Here is a 23406-nt window from a genome sequence, read left to right as displayed (position 1 = left end):
ATAGACAGATTCTCTGAGCACGGCAGAGCGAATTCTAATCACTAAGGACAATGCAAGAGTCAGAACCACTTCAGACAGCTGCAGGGGACAGACACAGTGGGAAGAGAGGGTAGGGATACCAAGAAACAAGGATGGGCTCCTTGCCTCGGGTGGGCTCAGAAAGAAAGAGCAGACGGATTCGAAGTGGCACATTGTAGAGGTTTCGAAGATGAATCGGTCCTTTGGAGTCAAGCTAGGGGGAAACGGAAGACCCCGAGGCACCGAGAGACGAGGCTTATCCCCAGATGCGCAGTGTCTGGGCATCGCCACGACATGACCACTGAGCGGCACGCTGGCTGCGGCTGTCCCGACTCCCAGCCTGTTGTCCATTCACAGTGCCTTGCCCCTGTGCCTACTCTGGGAGACCAAAGACAGCGGGCTCCGTGAGCTGCCAACAGGAACACCTATTGTGTGTGCCGGCTTGGTGTCCCTCATCACTGGAGAGAAGACCTGGCTGGGGGAAGGCATCCTGTGTGTGCGTGTGGAACTGTGTCACAGATCACTTCCCTGTGACTTTCTGGAGTCTGCGGCAAGTAGAATGGGCGAAGACCTTCGACACTAGGACTGGCTCTGTGTGGTATGTCGTCTTTACCGTGGGCACGCAGACTCACCTACAGGTCTCCTGGTGTGCTGCTTCTTGCCGGAATCGTAGCTGCTACCCAGCCTCTGCATCCGTCTAAAGACAAACGCGCACTCACGGCAGACTCGCCTCTGCTACCTGATCGTGCTTTCACTCACATCATAAGGATTCACCACATATTCATAAGTAATCGTGCTCAGAGTTTGTCCTAAGAACTCCAAGGACATGAGGTGAGTGAGAAAGCATGCCTGTTCTCAAGGAGCTTGAAATAAGAGTGAAGGAATAAATATTAATGAAGCACCCCTTACTGGCCACTGGGGTATTGCTCTGCATGGATTACCTATCTCCAGCCCTCCCAGAGGTCTTTCGTCTAGATTTTACAGAAGAGAAAACTGAGGCATAAACATTAAAAGGAACTGTTATGGGCTGAACTGTGTCCAAAAAAATTCATAGACTGAAGTGAGTCCTAACCCTCAGCACCTCAGAGGGTGACTGTATTTAGAGACAGGCCCTTTCCAAAGGCAGCTACGGGAAGAAGAGGTCGTATGAGTGGGTCCTACTCCAAAGTAACTGCTGCCCTACTACGTACCATAAGAGCCAACTGAGATACGGACACAAACGTGCACACAGAAAAGACCAGGTGAGCGCACAGAGAGAAGGCAGCCATCATGGAGCCAGAGAGAGGCCTCAGAAGAAACCAACCCTGCCGACACCAGCTTGGACTTCCAGCCTCCAGGGAGGCGAGAAAATGAATTCTTGTTGTTTAAGTCACCCAGGCTGTGGTATTCTGTTACAGCAGCACGAGCAAGCCAATACAGCACTTATGCGGGGCTCCGCAGCCAGCATGCAGAGGATTTGCGACTGGGCCCGATAAATACATGCCTTATGAGGAGGAAAAAACAGCACATGGGAAGAAAGGTAATTATCATATACAAGAGGTAAGGTCCAGACAAATTGCCATGGCAATCTGAAGGAGGGCAAGATTTCTGCTGGCTGGGATAATGTGGGGAGGCGGGAAGGCATGCAAGAAAGTGACACATCAGCTGGCAACTGCGTGCAACTCGGATGTAGCTAATCCAGGTGGAGAATGGCACAAAGGCACGGTGACGGGGGCCTGCCGCACTCACAGGGTACGGAGACCCACACCACACCTGTCCAAGCGAAATCTTAGTAAGAGTGAGCACTACGGGGAGATCAACATTTTCACCCACTGGCATTTATTTGGGTGCTTACTATGTGCCAGGCACTATGCCAAGAGCGCTGTAAGAATCCTCCCTTTCGGGCCTCATCACAGAAGGTGGGTAATACTCCTCCAGTTTTATCAGAGAGCAAAGCGAGACCAGAAGGCTGAAGGAGCTCATGTAACATGCCCGAGATCGCAAAGCTGGGAAGAGGGAGCCTGGACGCAGAGCACACCTGCTGGAGGCCGGCCATGCCCTCACGCCACGGAGCACCGCACGTCCTGGCAGCTCACAGAACCAGCCAGCCACTTACACGGGGCCTGCGGGGCTAGGAGACAGACAATGAAGATAAGGCCACAGGGGCCAAATCATGGGAGGTCTCGAATGCGACGCTGAAGACTCGGCCTCCATCCTGCAGACAGCACCTTCCACTGCATGTGTACCAGGAGGAGAGCGGGTCCGGAATAAAGTCTGGGAGCTGGAGAGTTCATGACTAATATCTGTGTCTCAGAAAGAAGACTGGATGGCAGAAGGGAGAGGGTTCAGGAGGGAAGGAGAGCCCTGAGGCAGGGCTGACAATTAGGGTTTTAGCAGACTAGGTGGGAGATTAAAAAAAGGCCAGAATCAGAACTGCACTAATCAGGTAGGGGGTGGGGGTTGCGTGAGTAACGGACGTAGTAGAGAGCACCGGGCCTGGCTGCTGAATGCAGGGCCAAAGGAGTGTGTAGGAGCGAAGAAAGGACCCAGCGTTTTACATCTGTGTAACAGGAACATAGGGACATAAGGGTGGGGGACACTTCCAGAAGGCAATGGAAAGGTGTGCTGGGAGCAAGAATGGAGACAGATGAGAGCGTTACCCCACATCTGTGCTAACCAAAGGCAGGAGCTTACATGGGCTACAGGGAGATAAAACACCAAGAGTGGAAACCTAAGAAGTGACAGGAAGCCTCTGCCACAAACCACAGGGTACAGCAGTCCAGGCACAGAAGTCAAGAAAGGGACTTCCAGAGGGGAGAAGACAACAGTGGAATGGCAGCAATGCCTGCTGGCACAGGGAGGCGAGGTCCGGCATACGCTGTGATCTGTGACCAGGAAGATGGGAAAATGGATGCTGGGGAATTAGAGTTTATATAATCCACATTTTTTTTTTTGCCTTCTTTTTCTTTTAAGATTTTATTTATTTATTTGACAGAGAGAGACACAGCAAGAGAGGGAACACAAGCAGGGGGAGTGGGAGAAGGAGAAGCAGGCTTCCCGCTGAGCAGGAAGTCCGATGCGGGACTTCCATCATGGGATCATGACCTGAACCGAAGGCAGCCGCTTAACGACTGAGCCACCCAGGTGCCCCTATAATCCACATCTTTAAGAGAAGGGAAAGGGAGAGGTGATATCATATTTGGAAGCAAGCAAGGTAGAATGCAAATGTATTTAGTGTAATTAAGAAGAAAAGGAGGATAAAACAGAACTGGGGATGGTTATGATACACTTATACAAGACAGCATACGGGTTCTGGGTAGGGGAGGAGAGGAAAGCAGGGTGTGAAACCGGGATTTTCCCTACTCCTTCTGCTCCACAGATATAGAAAAATAAAATCCAATGGGTCAGGATTCAGCAAACGGAGATGATGAAAGTTCTGAAGCATAAACCAAACATAAAAACAAACGACCTCTGAGAATCAACAGTAAACACAAGGTCCTGGCTCTCCAGAAGTTATGGTGAGCAACACAGACAGGTCAACAAGGTAGCTAATGACTTCTGAAGACGAGTCCAGGGCAATGGCTCAAGCATTCCCTGCCTCAACTCCGAGGAGACACAGTAGGCTGCGCTGTGCCCATGTGCTGGTTAGGGCTGTAATGTGCACCTGCCCGAGGGGACCCAAAGCCACGGGAGGCACCACAGTGGGTTCCCTGAGACCCTAGCCCACTGAGTGCACAGGACCTGCAGGTGAGGAATGAGTCAGTTCAGTGAGATGGGGACTCTTCCCCGGGCTGTTACCAGGTACTGAGCAAGAACACTGCACTGCCCAATGCACTGTAGTGAATACCAGTGTCAGTATGACAAAATATTTTGTAGCAATTTTTTTAAAAGAAATTGTGTGCCCACTCTATAGCAGCTGTGTAAGAGTGCACAGAACTAAGAAGAGCCCCCACCCTTACGGAGCACACGTTCTAGAAGTTATTTATAGGATTATGTAAAGATGAAATGAAAGCATGCACATAAAGCATGTATCCCAGTGCTTAGCATGCTACTCAATCAGCGGTACTGATCACCATTAACAAATACTGTTTAGGTGAATTTCGCTTACCAAATGTCCTCAAAGCCAGTACAATGAGCTCCCATTTTGTCTTTCCCTAGAAATCTATAAATTAAACTTTCTTTTTGAGGAAAGCACCGTGATACTGAGCATTCTAGGAAGTAGTAATCTCAAGTAAAACAGTTTGGGGGGAAAAAATACCTCTCCCAGTGATGGGTGATAGCGAGATGCTCAACATAACGGGAGAGTTTTTATTTAAATTCATTTAATTTTATCAGTTAAATCCAAGCTCACATTCAACAAAACTTGGGTACTTCTAATTCTGAAATACTTCTGTTACTGAGAAAGGGCTCATCCTGTCCTGCTGCAGGAAAGAGCTAGTAAAGCAGCCATGGTAGCTAACCAGCACAGTGTCTCCCCCACTCTCTTGGGGGAACTGGTTTCTGCACCTCCGTCCAGTTGTGGACCACCCCCAAATACCAGCAAACTACTCTGGAAACGAGCACCATGAGTCACAGAAGCAGTGGAGACAGAGATCAGGTTAGGCACTGCGCCAAAGCTCCCCACCGCCGAAAACGAGGCACGGGGCACGTTCTGACCAGGCTGTGAGACTGCTATGGGGAAAGCCTCACAAGTGCCCATTCCATCCAAGATCAACTTCTACTGCTTTGGACCTTTAAAGCTGTCCCAAGTCAATGCTGGACGTCCCATTCTGCTACCAAACGCGAATCAAAGTCCACGTCTCCGGGAGAGATGCAGTGGCTGTGATCCCTGACTACAATGCACGATCTTCATCAGTTCACCTGTGCATCCGGAGGGCTGAGAGCAACCCGAAAGGGACATGGGACTGAGCAAGTTGCAACTATGTCAGCATGAAGCCCAAGCACCAAGCCTCCCAAATGGACAGGGCTCTCTCGACACAAAGCATCGTTATTTCCAAATGCTCTAATTTTTCATGTGACATACTCCTCGCGGCTCAAAGTAAAATCACAGGGTTTTTCCCTCTAATACCCGCCTCTCTGAAATGGGCTAGAGAGACTGCAAAGAACCTGAAATGTGGCTCCCATCCCAGCTTTTGCTCATTGACCAGAGACTACTGTAAGCTTGATTTCTTCTTTCTCACAATTCTGTCACTCAAATTTCTCTTGCCATGTTATGTAATGATGAAGCTCACTGTTGACAATTCTGATGCCACACAGGTAATTTTATTGTGGGAAGGGGTGAATCTACTTTTTAAAAACAGAATTTTGAAAAATCAAATAGAAAGGCAACATACCCTAAGGCCCTAAGGACAGTGACCTCACACTAAAGTCAAACTACCATAGTTTAGGTCCAATAATGGTGAACAAGTAGGTTTTAAAGTCACATGCCTTAGAATGAGTTGCCAAGGCTATCTGCTGATCATTAGGCTACGGAAGAGAGCTATAGCTTTAATACATCATCTAAAGGACTGGTTCAGGAGCTCCGGTTCATACTTCTCCAGGATCCATTTTCTTTCACCTGTTAGGAACTAAACAAGCCCTTCTCCAAAGCTTCTTTCCTAACCTGGATGATGTCCCTGACCATTCTTTCCTGGGACCTGGGGAGTCGAGCCAAAAGAACTCACAAGATGAAAAAGCATGCTTTCATACAATCTACACCCCTCAAACCATTCTGGGCAACAGTCTTGAGAATATTCAGAAACTATTAATAGTCGTGCATTAAAAAAAAAAAAAAAATCAATCCTGTCATCAATCTGCTGTCCACAGAAAACACAGCAGTGTATTTTTTTTTAACATAGCATAATTCCTGCTATATTTTAAACTAAAAGCATTAAATATAACTGTATTTAATCACCTCCCTTTAATTTGAATTCACATGGTAGATACTTATAGCTACTTAAAAAATTAAGTGGCAAAATGTATATGAAGAATGTGTATCTTGATATTTTAATTATGCTCAATTGAATGTACTTAGATTTAAAGTGCTTTTCACAAATGACATGTGCTAAGAATATCTAATTGCACACTGACATTCTAAAATGTGTGCTTATATGTGTCAAAAATAGATTAATATGAAGTTATGGAATATGGCTTTTTTAAACTAACACCCAAATACATTATTTTGATTATTTGGATACAAATTAAATTATAACTATAAAAAAGGTCTACACTAGTAAATGTCTAATGATGCACATTTCATATAAAATGAATGCTCGAGTGATGACAGTATCTGATATTTAGAGAAACTGAAAAACAAAGTTGTTGTTTTTTTTTTTATATTTCATTTATTTGAGAGAGCGAGCGAGCAAGCACACACAGAGGGGAGGCGCAGAGCGAGAGGGAGACGCAGACTCTCCTCTGAACAGGGAGCCACACGTGGGACTCAATGCCAGACCTGAGTTGAAGGCAGATGCTTAACTGACTGAGACACCCAGGCACCCTGAAAAACAAAGACTGCTTAAGAAATCTAAGCTCCGAGATATTTTCTATTTAGTCTCTTACTAACTCAATGTTACATGGAGACATGAAAATAATTTGTATGTAGTACAGGTATTATCATCATGTATAAAGATCACAGCAGGGGCACCTGGGCAGCTCAGTTGGTTAAGTGTCTGACTCTTGAGTTCGGCTCAGGTCATAATCTCGGGCTCCTGAGATCGAGCCTTGCATCGGGCTCCGTGCTCAGTGGGGAGTCTGCCCCCTTCATTGCCCCGCCTCTCTCTCACCCTCACTCAAAAAAGAAAAAAAATATATCACAGGGAGGTACCTGGCTGGCTCTGTCAGTTAAACTCATGACTCTCAATCTCGGGGTCCTGAGTTCGAGCATCAAACATTGGGCATAGAGCTTACTTAAAAAAAAAAAAAGAAAAAAAGAGGTATAAAAAAAATATTCAGCAAATAGTGGTGGATGAATGAAATTAAAATACAGTAGCTGACGGGAGTCAGGTATGCAATACCAAAGACAGGAATTTAACAATCTCACAAAGAAGCTGGCAAACGTGAGGGGGCACGAGCCAAGAAGTCTCTCACCCTCTATCCAGCTCTCAAGGGACAGTGCTGGACCCAGTGCCCAGGGCAGACATCATTGCTCAGCTACAATTGAGAAGCCGAATCCTTGCTGCAAGCTGAGAAAAGAACCTTTAGCTGAACTCCTCGTGTTATAGGCTCAATGGCATCCTTCAAGAATCCCTATGCTGGAGATCTAACCCTACACCCTTGGGTTGTGACTGTATTTGAAAGCAGGGACATTAGAGAGGCAATTAAGGTACAATGAGGTCCTGTGGATGGGCCCTCATTCTGTATGACCAGAGTCTTTAAAGGTGATGAAAACATGGGCCTCACACAGACTGAGGGCCGACATGTGAAGACACAGCAAGGAGATGGCCATCCGCAAGCGAAGAACACACGCTGCAGAAGGAAACCCAGGCGCCCTGCTCTTGGGCTCCTGGCTTTCCTAAGTCTGAGAAAATAAACTTCTGTGACTTCAACTGCGCAGTATGTGGCATTTTGTTACGGCAGCCCTAGCAAACTAGTACGCCTAGCTGGGCTATCTGACTACATGCAGCCTCGGACTGTGAAACAGTACAGGGTTGCCTCCTTGGATGTGACGTGTAAATGAAGCTGTTTAGTAAAAACTCTGGAACTAGACTATCAGGAAATTGTAAAAGAACTGGAGTCTCGGGGTGCCTGGGTGGCTCAGTGGCTTAAAGCCTCTGCCTTCGGCTCAGGTCATGATCCCTGGGTCCTGGGATCGAGCCCCACATCGGGCTCTCTGCTCAGTGGGGAGCCTGCTTCCTCCTCTCTCTCTGCCTGCCTCTCTGCCTGCTTGTGATCTCTGTCTGTCAAATAAATAAATAAATTCTTAAAAAAAAAAAAAAAAAAGAGAACTGGAGTCTCACCACTTAACTGTTTTTGAGAGACACCCAACTGAAATTTCCTATTCTTAACTTCTTAACTACACGGCAAAAAGACTATGCTGTTTACACATTTTACAAGTATCAAGTATCATATTTTCAACTTCATAGGATTTTAATAGGCCTATAGAAGCCTGGCCAAGAAACCAAAGTGGAATCCGTCTGACTGACATTAAAAAGCAATTAAGGTACAGACCTGTCAAAAATGTTCCCATTTGGGCTGTGTCTGTGATCTGTGTCTATTTTGACTACTACTACCAGAATCATGTAATGATTTACAGACCTTCAATGTCCAAAGTACCTTAACTGTATAAAAGCTGTAGCCCAATCTTTCTTTGTATTTTCACATCATAACAAACCCCTCCCCCATTTATTAGATAATCAGAAGGATGGCCCAGTGCTTGAACCATGTTGAGTCAAACAAGGTTGAGACTTTGCCACAGAAGGAAAAGGGAGGAAACAGAAGAGAGACATCTGGCTGGCTCAGGACCTCTTATGAGCTGGACTTTCCCCTGATGCAGAAGGTAGGCCATCCTGATAAACTGGGTGCCATCAGACACCTCTGTTCTTCGTGCTCCAAGTCCAGCTCAAGTCTGGAGCACGAGCTCCCCCGGAAGCAGCCAGGCAGCAGATTCCTCTTTCCAGCCCGCTGCCCAAGTCCCAGCCCCAGAAGACTTTCTGGCCACACTGTGATGACCAAGCTGCCCCACAGGCTTCTCCGAAACCTCCAACTTAAGAGACTGTCATGGTTAACATTTTTTGCTACTTACTGGCTCTTCTATTTTTTAGAGTTGTTTCAGGTTTACAAAAGGATTTCCCACCTACCTCTTGCCCCCACACATGCAAACCTCCCCACTATCATCACCCCCACCGGGGTGCTGTGTATCTTAGAACTGAAGAACCCTCACGACCACCCGAAGTCCACAGTCCACCTTACGGTTCATTCTTGGTACATTCTATGGTACATTCTATCGGTTTGGACAAATGTATAATGACATACATCCACCACAACAATATCAGAGTTATGTTCACTGCCCTAAAAATCCTCTGCACTCTGTGCATTTCTCTGCCTCTCATCCACCCCTAGCAACCACTGATCTTTTTACTCTCTCCATAGTTTTGCCCTTTTCCAGAATGTCTTATCTCTTTGGATTCTATGCTGCAATCATACAGTACATGGCCTTTCCCGTTGGCTTCTTTCACTTACTAATATGCATTTAAGGTTCTTCCAAGTCTCTTCATGCCTCCATACCGCATTTCCTTTTAGACTCAATAATATCCCCTTGTCTGACTATACCACGGTTTATTTATCCGTTCATCTACTGAGGGACATCTTAGTTTCCTCCAAGTTTTGGTAGCTGGTAGCTATGAATAAAGCTGATATAAGTATCCTTTGTACAGGTTTTTGTTGAAAACATAAGTTTTCAACTCTTCCGGGAAAAAACCAAGGACTGCAATCACCAGATCTTACAGTTTACTTTTGTAAGAAACCTCAAAACTAAGTTCCGAAGTAGCTGTACCATTCTGCATTTCCACCGGCAACTGATCAGAGTTCCTGTTGCTTCACACACTCACTTGCATGCTGTCAGTGGTTCAAAATTTAGCCATTCTAACAGGTGTGTAGTACAAGCTCTCTGTTGGGTCTCTTTTGCTTTAAAACCACTCTTTCGGGGCACCTGGGTGGCTCAGTTGGCTGGGCAACTGCCGTTGGCTCAGGTCATGAACCCAGAGTCCCAGGATCAGGTCCCACATTGGGTTCCCAGCTCCATGGGGAGTTTGCTCCTCCCTCTGACCTCCTCCCCTCTTATCCTCTTTCTTACTCTCTCTAATAAATAAATAAAATCTTTAAAAAAAAAATAAAGCCACTCTTTTGCATGACTCCCTCATGATTCTGACATGATAACTTCATACATTAATGGTTCAATAAAACCTTTTCTAACAACATAAGCAATAATAAATAAGCTGTATCAAGTACCCCAGGTATTTTAAGTGTTTCATATTCATCCTGCTCCTACGGTTCTGTGTATTTTGGGGACTGGAATAAAGCCAAATAAAATAAACAGAACTTTTTAATGGTTAGTTCCTTTACTGAGGGACAGAAAACATTTCTTACAAAACATCCTGGATAAGGACGCCTGGGTAGCTCGGTCAGTTAAGCATGGGCTCAGGTCATGATCCCAGGGTTCTGGGATCGAGTCCCGCATCAGGCTCCCTGCTCAATGGGGAGCCTGCTTCTCCCTCTCCCTCTTCATGCCGCTCCGCCTGTTTGTGCTCTCACTCTCTCTCTGACAAATAAAATCTTAAAAAAAAAAAAGGAAACATCCCGGATATGTATCTATAGGCTTGGGCATGTTACGGCCATTCCCTCAAGTCCATCATTTCCTTTACACTCTGATCCCTGGAATTACTACTGCCTTTTTCATGACTATCTGTATTGAAGTTAACAGCAACTCAGTACATCAAATCACTACCCTACATTTACTGCCCTCATTACCAACACCTTTTAATCAAGCATTTATTCATTCAATAAATATTTTTTAAGCCTCTCCCATATATCAGACACAATGCTAGGCATGCGGACATAACAGTAAGACGTGGGTCCTGTTCTCAGCATTAGTGGATGTCTCAGGGCTGGCAACATTTACCCACAATCCCCAGGATGCAAGGAGCTGACAGCACCAAGTTATAAAGGAAAAGCTCCTTAAGTGGTGAAGACAGACCAGACATGACAAACTACCAGTTTGTACACATTACCTGATATAGTCTCTAGGCCTTGGAGTCAACAGAGTGGACAGAGAGGGATGAAGCATATGTAGAAATTTAAAAAAAACTTACACTATGAGAATTGAAGAATTATGGTCAGTTTCTTTTGCTTTGTTTTCTACCTTAGCTTGAATATGGCTATTTTTCCATAATAAAAAAGCACAATTATAATACATGTTGAAATATAGAAAATGTTGGCTAAAATATGTGTTTGGTACAATTTTAAGTTTGTAAATATATGGAAATGAATGAAAAATAAATAATGTGAAGCTTATATAAGTAAAAATAATTTAATTCACTACAATCCTATTGGAAGTCATCTATCAAACTAGAAATTGCCATTGACAAATGAGGAAGGGAGGGAGGGAGAAGACTAGAATACAATATGGGCTTAAATCTGGGGGGGCATGCAGAAAAAGTTCCCAGAGAATATTCCAAATAATAACAATGACACCATCTGAAAACAATGTAACTAACCATTAGATTTTCTTTAAACAAATTAACTATAAAGGTGCAAGCATTAAAAAAATTAAAAAAAAATAACCTTACTTCCACAGCTTCACTACGATGCATAATAAATTCTATTTGACATGTGACATAGGAGCAATCTCACAGAAACTGAACTTAGTAACTGAGCCTCACGTCATTCTATATTTATAAGTAGGATATGTGCACAGACATCTACACACATATAAACAACAATTTTGCCTCAAGAAATCTACACTGTGAGACCACATCTCCACAGAAAACTCTGAGAAGAGAAAGATCACAGAAGTAGGACTTTTCCACTTCAGGCAATCTGACTCACCAGCCGAATATCAGAGCATATGTCTTCATTACATGAAGAAATTTTCTCCCTGGTTTTATATGACTTGGTGTGAAACCTCAAGGGATTTCAAGCTTAATCATGAAGAATATGCCTTTAGGTGTATTTTATAACAAAAGTACATACATTATTATTCAGAGGATACTTGAAGAATTCAAGTACGAGATGTATTTGAATGAGTTCACAGATGGCTGAAACAAATGATTTTGTTAAGCAAAGTTATTAATATCTGGGCGGGGTCATGACTCAAGGCTGATCTATAGCCTGGCACACAAAGCTGACACTTGCCAATCAAACTTCCTCTTTTTTTTTTTTTTTTTAAGATTTTATTTATTTGACAGACAGATCCTAAGTAGGCAGAGAAGCAGGCAGAGAGAGATAGAGGGGGAAGCAGGCTCCTCTCTGAGCAGAGAGCCCAATGCAGGGCTCGACCCCAGGACCGTGAGATCATGACCTGAGCAGAAGGCAGAGGCTTAACCCACTGAGCCACCCAGGCACCCCAAACTTCCTCTCTTAATAATTAAATGAAAACCAAAACAAAACAAAATTGAGTTACCTGCACTAATTAGCTGGGGCTGATGATGAAAAGAAGCTGAAAGTCATCTGTTAGTGAGACAGGCCAGATATCCAGCAAGAATATGAAGGAATTCTTCAAGAATTCAAAACCATGAGGAAGAGAAGAAATGGATCAGCAAAATAAAATGCTATTCATGACACTGACAATGCCAAACACTGGCGAGGATCTGGAGCAAAAGGAACTCTCATTTGTTGCCGGTGGAAATGGAAAATGATATAGCCACTTTGGAAGACAGTTCGGAGGTTCCTTAATAAAACTAAACAAACTCTTAACATAAGATCCAACAACTGTCCTCCCTGATATTTACTCAAAGGAGTTGAAAACTTGTGTTTTTCAACAAAAACCTGCACAAGGATGTTTATAGCAGTCTTATTTATAATTGCCCAAACCTGGAAGAAATTAAGATGTTCTTCAGTAAGAGAATGAATAAATAAACTGCTGGTACATCCAGACAAAGGAATATTATTCAGTCTCAAGAGAAATGAGCTACTGGGCCATGAAAGACACAGAGGAACCTTAAGTGCATATTACTAAGTGAAAGAAGACCATCTGGAAAGGCTACACACTATGTGATTTCAACTCTAAGATATTCTGGAAAAGGAAAAACTGTAAAGACAGTTAAAAAAACTGATGGAAGTGAGCTTCGGGTGGGAGAGAAGGGAAGAGATGAACAGGCAGAGCACAAAAGATTTCTAGGACAGTGAAAATACTCTGTCCGATTATTAATATGATGTATGTTACTATACATGTGTCCAAACCCAGAGAATGAGTAACACCATAAGTGAACCGTAAGGTGAATTACGGATTTTGAATGATAAAGGTGTGTCAATGTAGGTCCATCAATTGCAATAATTATACCACTCCGTTGGGGGATGCTGATGCTGGTGGAGTTTATGCATGTGTAGGGGTAAAAGGTATTCAGGGGAATCTCTGTATTTTCCCCCCAGTTCTGTGAACCAAAAACTGTCTTGAAAAAAAAAAAAAATCTTAAAAAAATGTGCAGAGACATGTAAAGTCACTGTGAGAGAGACCAAGACGACCAAGAGGAGAAAATGCAGAAAGCAGCCAGTTCCCAGAACTGCCTTGGTTCTCGAGTGCCTTTAGTTTCGCAGACACCCTTAGTAAACCCTCATTTTGCTACTGTTACTTTAGAGATTCTGCCGCCTGCAGTCAAAAGGTATCTGAAGCAGGAATGGGTTCTAGAATCAGCAACAGACCCTCAGAGAAGACGTTGGATAAACAATGAAATCGTCATAAGTAGAGGCCAGTGAGGATGTTCCTGTCCTGCAATACTGGCTGCTAAGCCCTCCAGAGGCAGTCTGGAGATTCTTTACTGTTATTCTCATTGAAAGGTAAAAATCTAGTTTCTCTCCTCGTGAACTCTGGCATATGAGGTCTGTTTGACCAACAGAATCCCGGAGGAGTGACACTCAAAGTCTTAAGTGGTCCTAAGAAGACTTGCAGCTTCTGCCTAGGGCTCTCCGAACACCTACTTTGAGGAAGCCCCCTTCAGAATCAAGCTGCCCAAGCTACGAGAGAAGCCACAGCAGGACCGTTGGACAACAGCCTCACTGGCATCACTGCAGCCACAAGGGAGTCATCTTGGACATCATCCCGGTCAAGCCTTCAGATGACTCCAGCCCCGCTGCTCTCTGCTGGTAAACACATGGAGATCAGAAATGAGAAGCGCCCAGCTGAGCCCAGTCAACCCACAGAAACGTAAGAGATAATAAACTGCTTTTGAGGCCACTGAGTTTTAGGGTGACTTGTTATGCAACAGTAGATAACCAGAACACAGCTCCTTCTCAATGATGGAGAAACACACTCAAATCATTCCCATTAGGAGGGAGGGAAGGAGTGGGGACAGTAACGCAAAGAGGGAGCATGTATGCTGGCAGTAAGGAGGGTTGTAATTTTAAATCTACTTAGTGTTGGGCATGAGTTTAAATGGTGAGATTGAGGAAGGAACGAGGGGAAGGTCTAGGGAAGAAACTCCAAGTTACAAAAAAAATTGGTTAAATAAATACTGTCCCAATTGTATCTACACAAAATCCTATAAATCCACACATCTCTAACAGGCATACTCACAGTATGCCACATTACAACGTTTCAATGCTATATTCCCATTTACTGTTCTTTTCTTGCAAACAAAGCACATGAGTTGCACCAGCGGGAAAAACTGCGAAGGCATCAATGTAAGAATCGTGAGTTGTCCTACAGAATGAAGCCTCCAAAGGCAAACCTTTATATTGCTCAGGGCTGCACTTATAGAAAGTATAAAGACATGCGTGGAAATGAAAATCACCACTTTCGGGATAAGGTTATCTCCTGGGAGATTAAGGAGGGACAAGCTATCATCGCATCAGAAAGAGGACGACCTCCATCCAAGCCTCATTTGTCGAGTCTGACCTCTGAAGCTAAGCGGTAAGCACATGAGTGTCTGTACCTTTTTGTTTTTTACATAATGAAGATTAACCACAACTGAATGTGATGTAAAAGAGGTGAGTGATAAAAACGTGCCTCAAAAATGTTATCTGATTCACAGCTATATCCACAGGAATAAAGATATCATGCCTGTGGGGCTCGCCATAGTAACGGGAATAAAGGTTGACAATGACAGGGCCATACATGGAGGGGACTGCAGTGAGGACGGCCCTTCATGCCACAGCCTCACTAGTCCTTTTCCAAACCAGTGATGGGGCACATCAATTGCTTTTACCACTTGATACGAGTATAAACTGCCACAAGCATTAGATATATCACACACACACACACACACACACATGCACACACCAGTGTGCATGTGTGTGTGTCTATGTGTGGGGATAACAAAGGAAAAAAATACCGTGGGCCTACTTTCAAAGGACTATTGCTCAAAAAGCACGTTTACTTGTCTTTCTAAAAATTATCACAGAAAACTATCATTTTCCATTGGAACACAAATAATTTTTACTAAATATGAGCTTTAAAAGAGAGAGGTTTAGAGTTGGTCACTTTTTTCCCCCAGTGAATAGTATTTCTTTTCATTTCAATGTAGATTTATTCTCATGCCAAATAAGTTACTCATGTTTACCTTCTCCTTGAAACCAGTCATGGCACCACTTGTCTTGCCTTATCTGAGGACTTGTTAAGATCAAAGGATCAAAAACTGAAGATCCCAGACTCCCCGGGATTTCAACCCTCTACTTCAGCAGATGCAGAGAACTCCGTCAACAGACACCTGTTTTGCCGAATTAAGGACTGCCACTTACAGACAAGGCACCACATGTGTCAGGTATAAGCAGAAGCGACAAAGCAGTTAACAACGTGGTGAGAGGTGACGTCAGTTTTTAAATTCACTGGGAACCTACTAGGAAGGGGGTGGTGACAAGCCCCTTCTCCTCTGCCACGTTTCCTGTGAGCTCCACCGTCACTGACCAGCGGCCTCTCATCATGTCCCCCCGCAGGCACCAAGCTTCTAACCGAAGAAGGAGAAAGATGGAAAGAAACATAAGGTATATATACTTCGTGCAGGGATGCCTGAGGATCTGGGTCTCTGTCAAAGCTCCTGCAACTATTTGCCTAATACAGCACATAGCAAAGCAACGTATGGAGAACATGCACCGCAAAGAACTTTTCAGACTCAGAGTTTGTAAACCCCAGGCTCGGCATTTTAGTTTGGTCTGGAACGGTGCTGAACATATCATTACTGTTATGTGTGAATCTATAAAAATGCTCAGAAAGCTCAAGTCAAATTTTTAATAGTGCTCTAAACCAAAATTACTCTCAGTGCAATGACTTTAAAATAAAGTCAGATTTTATCTTTTTATACACATCAATGAAACAGAAGATTTTTTTTTATTTCTTCAGTTACAGATGTTGCTGTAATCAAAAATAAATTAATGAATGGAGTTTTGTTGTCTTTTTCTTCTAAAATCTTCCTCCAAATTTACTATCATTGTGGTTGTTTTTCCAAAACAATATAATAAAACAGACTATTAGTTTTGCCAAGTGCTGTGAAGGTTATAAGACAAAGATCTCCCCGCATATTCTTCCTGTTTTTGCAGAAAACAGACTATAAAACAGAAAAAGCCTTCTTCAAAGACATGAGCAGCTTCAGTTACAAGTGAAAAGTCAGCCATGTGTACTAATTCTCAGTAATAATGAAGCAAGGGGAGCTCCTCGGGGACTTAAAAGTCAATGCCTGGCATGCTTGGGTGAACTAAGAAGGGGAGGTGACCACGTGACAGCCCTTCAAAGCCCTTTGTATTCCCAATTGGAGAGACGAGGCTGTGGAAGCCACGAGGACCTTCTCAGGTGTGTGTCTAGTTCCAAGGGTGGGAAAACACTGTCGCAGCAAAGGAAGACGCTGCTGCTTTAAAAACACGCTGCTCAGAGAGCTGAAGGGTCTGGATTGTTTTGCTACCTACAGGATTGCTCACTTGAACAATAAACTCTGACTTCTTAAAGCAGCGTTGGTGGGGCGGAGGGAGCAAAACAGGAGCCTTGAAACACCGAGGACACGGTCTACCCGCCTTTGAGATGAAGGATGGTAAACCTCATTTCACAGATATTTTAAGTAGCTGTAAAGCCCGAGTGGCTCCAATTTTAAGCCCGTGTTTAGATCAGGCTTCAAGAAGGGCTGCCCCCCTTTACAACAACTAGGCACCACTTCTGATGCCAATCTGTGCTTTGTGTTTGAAATGGGCGACCACAGACAAGAACACAAGACCACCTACGGCAGACGATACGTGCCACAACCCATCTCCCAGACCCACGTGCTGGCAAGGTGTTTTCGTTAAAAAGATAATAAACCTCCAGGTTACTGCCAAAAATCTTGAGCAGTGTCACATAATTAATTTCACATTTTAAATTCTTACAGCGATATACAATCATGTCTTTTCAAGAAGGTTTAAAACCTGACTTAAGAGAAACAACCCCTCCTATGCCCCCCCGTGCAGAAACACCCCTGCAACAGCCCAGAGGCCAGGCCAGAGGCAGCAGAGGGACACGCACCCCTTTAACAGGAGAAAACCCAGAGACGCAAATGGGCAGTCCTGTTGTTTCAAATGAAAAGTACTTACCGGGAAGAGCAGCTTCTGCACCTCCTAATAATATTCTTTTTGATTATCACTGTGTGCCCTTTTTACTTAGAATAAGAAAGCCTCCCTTTTTCCAGCCTGAATGCTCCTAAAGTTACAGGACAAGGGGACCCTGCCTGGCCATCTACGACAGGTCAGTGATCAAACAGAAAGAGAGTCCTGCAAGAGCCAAATTCCGTCTACCTCTTAAGAATGACCAGGATGATTTCTTAGCTCCTCCTCCCTTTAAGGAACCCCCATTCAAAGTCAGACAGGACAATAAGCCCTTTCCAAACAAAGGTTTAATATTCTCAGGTGTTTGCCCAGCATTGAAACGCAACGATTGTTAAGAAAAGATTATTCTATGAAGGCCATTACCTGCACAGAACTAATTGAAAAAATAAGTGACTTCATCTTTAAGAAACAGGTTTAGATGGAAAATATACCAATATTGTAGTGCCCTAGTGATCAAAGCCCGTTTATTCAACCGACCACATCTTCGAATAGCACCAGTCTTTGTGGAAGAGTTTAATTTACTTAAAGTACTTGCATTCCCATGAGCAGACTTGTGCATGAGGTAAAGCTAGACATCGCGTTTTGCTGAGCTTAAGAACAAGATGCAGGACGTTCATCCATAGAAAGAAATACTCATTCCAAGCGTTTTCGACAATGCAGACCACACTCAGCCAGTTGCTTCGCAGCATCCTTCTTCCAGAAGCACACGGAAGCTTGAGCAGGTGCTGGTCTATGGAAGGTCAAGCAAAGCAGAGAGCCACGGCTGCCAACTCCACGAACTACAGGTTTTAGTGCCTGGCCCAGCAGAGGGTGCCATGACGGAAGAACGTACTACAAATGAACTTTAGGAAAAGGTCAGCAAAGATTCTTTCAAAGGCCAAACACTTTCTGCCACAAACGACTTCTACTGCAGAACCAACCAAAAACAATGACGGATTGAACAGGCATGACTTAACAGGCAATAAGATCAGAAACATTTACCCTTCCATATCTCAGGAATGGTTCTTGGGCCCTAGAGGACTCTGCCCCTGCACAGGATCTGTGGTTGAACAGAAGCCTTAGTCCACATTAGGTTACACGGTGGGGGTACGCATGTGCAACAAGTCTTTGCAACACAGGGTTCTGCAAAAGGTACTTACACAGCCGCCAGCAAGAATCTCTGCTGCAAGTGGGACCGAACCATCTTTGCGCATAAATTTATCCCTCACAAAATCATTCACCTTGAAGAAAAATATTTACAGAAGCTGATGAAAAATATAAAAAAAAGTCATTAAACACATATAAATAACAACTGTAAATATGTTCTCTGTCAGTATTACTCAAGTAATCATAAACTGAATAAATTAAGGATCTTAAAAGAGTTTGAGAGGTGCCTTTAAGAGCACATATGTACTTTTTTTAAAGGTAAAACATATATAAATATTCCTGATGTTTCGGGAGAAAGAAATCGAAAGACAAATGGCTTAGGGGCGGCTGGCTGGCTCAGTGGGTGGACAGTGTGACCTTTGATCTCCAGGTTGTGAGTTGCAGCCCCATTCTGGGAGTAGCAATTACTTAAAGTCTTTAAAATAAAAAAAAAGATAGATGGTTTACAAGCCTCAAATGCAAATATGTCTACCAATTACAATGAGGTAAGAGAGACATATTGACACCAAGGACACAATAAAAACATACATTTTAAAAGTTAAAAACTGGTTTATGGAGTCTGATTAAAAATCACTTTCACGTCCGCTAACAAAATTTAATCTAAAACAAAACGCATCACCAAGAAAAAGTTGGCTAAGCAGATTTTTTAGCTTAGTAGAAATTCAGTATCTAAGAATCCTCAACATCAGTGACCTTAATTAACTAAGTATAATGTACTCAAAAATCGTATGTACGACGGGCCATCTTAAAAATCAACCACGTTTTTGGAAGATACAAGCCAGAGAAGATGCATTGTCCTGAGGCCACACAGTAACAGAGTAAAAGAATTTCAGGCCCCAAGGCTACAGAGCCCAATCTCAAAAAAAAGTTTAACCTTCGGGGGCTTTATGACCTTCATTATATAACAGCAGTATCTGTCCATTCCACTAATTTACTGAGTATCTCCTGTGTGTCACAAGAGAGCTGGAACTGGAAAATGGATCAACTTCAGCTAGAACTCAGACCCCTGTCAGGCAGCCTGGCGGACGCTTATGGAGTATGCCTGAACCATGAGTTCTATCAACGGCACATGCCACTTTGGAGTCAGAAAAACCTGGTTTTGGATTCTAATTTTTCCACTCAGGAACTGTCCACAGGAACTGCGGACACGGGTAAATACTGAAACCTTGTGGGCCTCACTTTCCTCATGTGTAAACGCCGGGTCCCACTTTGCTGGAGGTGAAACAAGAACAGGTGTACAAGAACACGCGTGTACCATACAGACAGCACGGGTGGAGGCAAATTTAGCGGCAGCTGCTGCCGCACTGGTGGCAGAGGGTGACGGTGGTGGCTGATGGTGGTGGTGGTGGTGGGTAGCAGCCACCACGGGTCCTGTTCAAATACAGCATCACATTTTTGGATGTTCAGTGTTCGGTGGAGGACAGTGACAAGCTGTGTGTGACGAGTGCCCTAGGTTCGAAGAAGCCAGCACCTCCGAGGAAACACAAACCTGAGAATCTGCTAGACTCCTGACTGTGTGCAAACTCCCTGCATACAAAGCATCAACTGAAAAGACTTACTGTAAGTTTTATGGCCTTCTCTGGGGCAACTCCCAATAACTGTGGCAACAGACCTAAGAAGCAACAAAAAGCATAAGTATATTAAATAAAATACCGTTAACTAAACAAATCAACAGCTCTAAAGAAGGGATCACCATCTGAACACCGGGGCAATCTTGGCTGTGATTTTCTGCAATGACTTTTAATGAGAACACACAAAATGGAATGTGTAAGTACAAATGTGTCTAAGAGCCACATCAGGACCAAGTAAATTCCTTCTTATATTCTGGGTCGTTTGCACGTTGGGTAAATCAACAGCATTAGTGAGAGAGGAAATCTCATTATTCCCTAAGTTTGTTCTTTTCCCTCCTGCCTCTTCAATACGTGAAGTAAGTGTACTTTAGTGATTGTTATTTTTTTTCTAACGCTCTTCCCATCTCCCCACCCCCGAAGGCCCACAGTTTAGCCATTCATTCATTTAGCAACTATAACTTGGTGACAAGCACAAGACAAACAAGGTTCTTGCTCTGACCAGCCTCAGACGGAAGGAAGGGAGAGGCTTTCCTGAAGACGTGACAATTGGGGAAAAACGCATTCTGGAGGGGGAACAGATAAGGCAAAGAAAGCAGAGTAGGAACAAGCCCAGTGTGCTCAAAAATGAGGGTGAATGCCGGCGAGCCGCCAGGCACAGAGCCGGCACGAGGAGAGAGACACACAGGTCGGGGCCAGATGCTAGAGCAGTGCTGTGGGCCAAGATCCTGCGTTAGCTGGGAAGTCATTACACGCCCCCATCAAGAGAGTGATACACTACTTCATATTTTAAAAAGACCACTCTCGCTGCTGTGTGGGAAAAAGGGCATACTAATGGTGGGTGGGTGGGTGGGGTGTGTGTGTGTGTGTCTGTCTGTGAGGAGAGAAGACAGAAAAAGAAAAACTGGGTTTGACATGAATACCTGGGGAGAGATGAAGCCTGGGGAGAGTAACGGGTTTGGGGTGGGAAGTGAGAAGTTCTGTTTTAAACATGTTAGACAGAGTGGGAATTACGTATCAAGGGCACAGGAAGAGGATGCCTTTCACAGGAAAGGCAGCTTCAGGGAAAGGCAGTCACAACAGGAGCAGATTGATACAGGTAAACTAAAAAATGTCATCATCTTCATTCATGCTAAGGAAATAAAATCAAAGGCAAAAAGCCTTTTCTTGGAAACACACCGTGAGCTAACTCTGAGAATCAGAGCGTACTGTCCCCTTAGCATACTGTCCCCTTGTCATACTGCCGTCCTTGAGAGGGACTTCACAGCGTTAGCCTCTGTCGGTAGGGACAATTTTCTAATTCGTCAACATAAGAAGGTCGATCCACTGGCAGTCTCCCCTGTGCCAGACCAGCCTGGCAAACACCATCTTCCTCAGCCTGTGGCTGAAAGTTGCCAGCCTGAGGGCTGTCTGTATCCAGTCTGCAGGTGTGTTTTATAGAGCAGCACAAGGTTTCCAATGTAATTTGAGCTTACTGTAAAGATGTAAAGACAGATTGATCGATGGACCGAAGACTGCATCAATCTGACAGCCCTTGGCCGCTTTCTGACAGTATGGCAATCTGCTCCAGCTGGGCGAGGCTCTGCCCTTTAGGACCAAGCATCAGTCCCCCAAACTCCCTACTGATGACGTGGGATTGAGGACAACTGTCATTCATTATTTTTCTTGCTCTGTTGCTATCTTCACAAGAGAGAAACATTTTTCTATGCCTCTTGGTTCTACAAAAAGCACAAACAACTTCATGTTTGAGGAAAAATGGGAGCAAGCTCATTTCACTGTGGAACGCAATGAGAAGAATGCAGATGCTAACGAAACTGTTCTTTAAAAACAGCTGACCTAAAAACAGCTAACGTATTATTTATGGTGTATCAGGCACCACCTTCAGCATTTCACTGACTCATTTACTTCTTATAACCACCCTGCAGAGAAGAAACTGAGGCAGACAGAGATTCATCACTCTGAATCACCCAGCTGACAAATGGTGAGGCTGGGATTCCAACCTGAGCCCTCCTCCTCGAGAGTCCGTGTTTTTAGACAACACTCACCTGTCCTGTGCCCCATAGCAAACATGAATCTGCCTCTCACACCCTGCCTTTCTTCACGTACATAACCTGCCCGGACCCTAGAAACCTTTGAGTTTGCAATGTCTTCTCTAGGGCACCATATCTGCAGCCTGCTTCACCCCACACCCACAGCTGATCAAGGATCAGACACCTAGAACACGTGCAGGCCACAAGTCCAGCAACCTGAGCCCTACGAGCTGGCAGCGTAAGTGGAGCTGGCCGGTGGGCGATCTTCACCCACTGTGCAACAGACTCCTAAGAGTGAAGGGCCAGTGAGTACAGAGGCGCAAATGGAGCAGACGCCCTGCAGACGGGGAGTGGGGGCGGCTGAACCCGGGTTGGCCGAACACTGAGATAAGTATGAGGAACATAATAAGGAAGTGGACGGGCAGACAGAAGAGAATGGGAAGCCGATGCAACAGAGACACCAAAGAGAGAGAACACAGCCCATGAAGGGTACCCAGGTCGGGGTGGGGGGTGGCCTTTACCATCTTCTGGTCCCTCTGAGGCCAGGTTCCACGGACATTCCTACCCTGGCATTGCTGGGGGATCTCTGCCTTCTTTCTCTCTTGAGTAAACTCTTACCAAAACTCTGCTCTCACTAGCTGGGAGGTGGGCTATGCTCTTTATAATCTAAATGAACCAAAGCAGCACTGAAAACATGAATACGAAACCACCTGGCCCAAGCAAGTGCTCTTACTCAAAGTGAGCACTCTCTCCTCCTGAACTAGATTCACTTAGGAATCTTTTACTTATACTGAATGATAGAATACGATGTCTCTGATAGGAGAAAAGAGGCTTTGTTATGACTTTATACAGATACAATGCTAATTTCTACAGGTAAAATAGAGGGATGCGCTGTTTTAACTACACCTTAACATTTACAATTTCCATTTTCCTCTGTATTCAGGTCAAGTATCAAAATGTTTAGTTAAAAATAGTTACTCACTAGATGTATTTTTCTCATCATTAAATTGTAGACCAAAACCATGGATGGGCTGAAAGCACTGTGATTTAAATGATGATCTCTTGTCTCTATAACCACCCTGTGACGGTCTTTTAAAATGACTAATAACAAACAGCCCACAGAGCCAAATGACTACAGCGTTAGACACGATCACTTCAGCCAGCCTTTTAAGCTTTCGAGATTTGTCTTTCTCACTATAAATTTAGTAATGTACCGTGAACAGCAAAAACCAAAACGAAACAAAAGAGAAAACCCTGTGTTTCAGACTAAATGTAGGGCAGCGGATACTCATTTGTTCAACAAACATTTATCAAGAGCCTTCTGCCATGCCTGGGACTGGAAGGAACTGCGATGGACACAGTGAGGTCTGTGCCGCCGCCAGGAGAAATTCTCAGTGTAGAAGCAAAGGGAACCCTGGGTGTCTCTGTGTGCCCCTCAAGGGAGATAAACCACCTAAAAAAAAAAAAAAAAA

The 23406-nt window shown here is 44.3% G+C and overlaps 1 protein-coding gene across 3 annotated transcripts in view; it reads right to left on the bottom strand.

The window, feature by feature from the left end:
• Positions 1-23406, bottom strand: part of SLC25A13 (solute carrier family 25 member 13) — a 178217-nt gene that overhangs the window by 36073 nt on the left and 118738 nt on the right. For all 3 annotated transcript variants that reach the window (XM_032874629.1, XM_032874639.1, XM_032874647.1), the window contains 2 exons: positions 19896-19948; positions 18330-18410 (listed from right to left, as the gene is read on the bottom strand). In XM_032874629.1, the coding sequence (XP_032730520.1) occupies positions 18330-18410; positions 19896-19948 (134 nt within the window). The remainder of the gene's footprint in view (positions 1-18329; positions 18411-19895; positions 19949-23406) is intronic.

The sequence above is a fragment of the Lontra canadensis genome, unplaced genomic scaffold (genome assembly GCF_010015895.1).
Source record: "Lontra canadensis isolate GAN:19392208 unplaced genomic scaffold, GSC_riverotter_1.0 scaffold2, whole genome shotgun sequence".
Lineage (NCBI taxonomy): Eukaryota > Metazoa > Chordata > Mammalia > Carnivora > Mustelidae > Lontra > Lontra canadensis.
The sequence above is the reverse complement of the archived record's forward strand: the minus strand, read 5'-3'. Positions and strand labels throughout refer to the sequence as shown.